This window comes from Microtus ochrogaster, linkage group LG2 (genome assembly GCF_000317375.1).
Source record: "Microtus ochrogaster isolate Prairie Vole_2 linkage group LG2, MicOch1.0, whole genome shotgun sequence".
NCBI classification, from domain to species: domain Eukaryota; kingdom Metazoa; phylum Chordata; class Mammalia; order Rodentia; family Cricetidae; genus Microtus; species Microtus ochrogaster.
This window is the reverse complement of record NC_022028.1, coordinates 2,789,484-2,791,726: the sequence shown is the minus strand read 5'-3', so window position 1 is coordinate 2,791,726 and position 2,243 is coordinate 2,789,484. Positions and strand designations below refer to the sequence as shown.

At 56.4% G+C, this 2,243-nt stretch overlaps 2 protein-coding genes across 3 annotated transcripts in view; one reads left to right on the top strand and one right to left on the bottom strand.

Moving 5' to 3' along the window:
• Positions 1-1,327, bottom strand: part of Prickle4 (prickle planar cell polarity protein 4) — a 6,850-nt gene extending 5,523 nt beyond the window's left edge. Inside the window, exons 1-2 of the mRNA XM_013350941.2 lie at positions 1,315-1,327; positions 1,056-1,146 (exon numbers count right to left, since the gene is read on the bottom strand). Coding sequence (XP_013206395.1) covers positions 1,056-1,146; positions 1,315-1,327 — 104 coding nt within the window. The remainder of the gene's footprint in view (positions 1-1,055; positions 1,147-1,314) is intronic.
• Frs3 (fibroblast growth factor receptor substrate 3) overlaps positions 1-2,243 on the top strand; it is a 16,157-nt gene that overhangs the window by 4,955 nt on the left and 8,959 nt on the right. The gene's annotated exons all lie outside the window — the stretch shown is intronic.

Here is a 2,243-nt window from a genome sequence, read left to right as displayed (position 1 = left end):
CACTACACCCTACCCAGGCTGTTCCTCAGTCACCCCACACACATCTGTCTCCACACTACACCCTACCCAGGCTGTTCCTCAGTCACCCCACACACACACCTGTCTCCACACTACACCCTACTCGGGCTGTTCTTTTCCAGCATTGCCCTTGTGGAGCCTGGCTAAAGGCCTCCTTGCCAGGAATCCTCCTCATCTTCTCTGGCCTGTACCAGTTCTCCCTTCCTGAGTTCTCAAAGGAAGCATAGTCAGTGGCCCCAAATTAGTACCCAGTGTCTCCTCATCTAGTCTAAATGCCTCAAGGGTACAAGAAAATTCTGTGTCTACCCCATAGCCCCTCACAAACCCGACAAGCCTCTTCCACCAAGCTATACTTCCTGTCCTTATAGCAGCATGAAACAGGGTCTCACAGAGCCAAGGCTGGCCTTGGACTCCTGATCCTCCTGCCTCAACCTCCAAAGTGCAGAGATCCAAACCATGCACCACCACACCCCACTTTATAGCAGCAATTTTAATGACTAGTCCCAGTGCACCTCTTTAGGCACAGTCAAAATGGGATTGCGGTGTCTTTGGGCGGGACTAACTACTGATGCAGAGAAAAGATGGGCGCTGCTCTGGATGAGGTCGCAGGCTAGTGAGCGGGAACCAGAGAGAATAGGGTTCATGCACCTGTATTCTGGGTGGAAGGCTGGGTTGTGTGGGATGGTGACAGCCGGAGCAGACATTTACAAGTTTATTCACTGTTCGCGACTATTCTAGAACTTTATATAATAGGTCCATTCTTACCGTCCATTGAAGCAGTTTCTTCTACGCTTTTACAGTTGAAAAACCAACCAAACCATTGACCAATGAGCAAACTACAAAGTTCCGGGAGTTTTAGGAGGTACCCTACCTCAGGGCAGCAGCTGAGCTCAGGAGAACCAACAGTGAATCTCTAGGCTTTGGGAAGTCCTGAGGTTCCATGTATAACCACCAGAGTGCCACCCAACCCTATGGACCCCCCAGTCCCCTTCAAATATCCAGTGCCACCCTTCCCCCCTTCCTGGCTCCACACCCACCTGTTTCCTTCCTGTCCGTCCCTCTGGGCAGGTTTCCTGTGGAAGGTGGCCAGGATGGACTCCACACTCAGGGGTAGGAACAGCCACACCCCTTAGCAGCACTGCTTCAGCTCCACAAAACAAGGGGGGAGGGGGTTTCTGGATTAGTTCTAGTTTGCATGGAACTCTCTGGCACAAAAATAACTCTCAGAAATCAAACTTCTACCCGTCACCCTTCCTGTCCCCCACCTCCGAGCAACCTGATTCACCCTCCAGCTACCATTGGACCCCATCTTACTAACACGCTGGTTTCCTCCCATAATCCCCTTCCTCTCCTTTCAGATAAGATCGGGTCAAACACTGACTCCCGCCTCTCGCCCCAGATGCAAGCTAGCTCAGGGGTTCAACCTCCCCAAACAACACCCATTCTTGGAAGGATGAGCCCCAGAGGTCTTTGGCACTAGAGAGCAGTAGAGTGGAAAGGTATCCCTGAACCAGAGGGAAAAGGGAGGGAAATATACGTTCCCATCAAGTGGCCTCTCGGCAGAGCCCCAAAGTTTTCCTAGGACTTTGTGGACCACCCGCAGGGCGGAAGCTCGTCGTGTGCTTACCGAGTTCGCTTGGGGTCCCTGTCTAGCTGCTGGTTTAGGAGTGGGGTCTCAGCCGCCCGGGCTGTTCTGGTGAGACCCGCCGTCGGGCCACGCCCCCAGTGGCCCCGAACTGGGTGCTGCAGACTGAGGGAAGCGCTCGTGGGTCTCAGGGCGGGAAGGGCGCAGGTGTCCGCGGACTTGGCTACGCGGAGCCCGAAAGGTCTAGAGTCTCTCGGCCCGCCCCCGGCTTCAGCCCCTCCCCCTCTGCGGGCCTCTCCAGCTCCTCCCCTCTGTCCCCAGTGTCCCTCGCTACTTTCCCTCCTGGATTCCGAATCCTGTCCCGCTTCAGTCCTCCGATCCGCTCTGCTCTCTCTCGAGATTCTCTTCTGCTAGAGAGAATGCTGACATCTCTGCTTCCCCGCCCCATGCCGCGCCGGGCCCCTCTCAAGACAGGCCACGCCCCTCAGGATTCCCAGCCACCGGCCCCGAGCGCCCTCTGGCGTCTGCGCATGCTCTCTGCCCCCGACTGCAAAGTCCTCCAAAGGGACCTTCTAGGCTGCCTGCCGGTTGCCCCCGCTCGGGTCGGCCGGCCCGCAGCGTCTCGTTGGTGCAGCCCGCG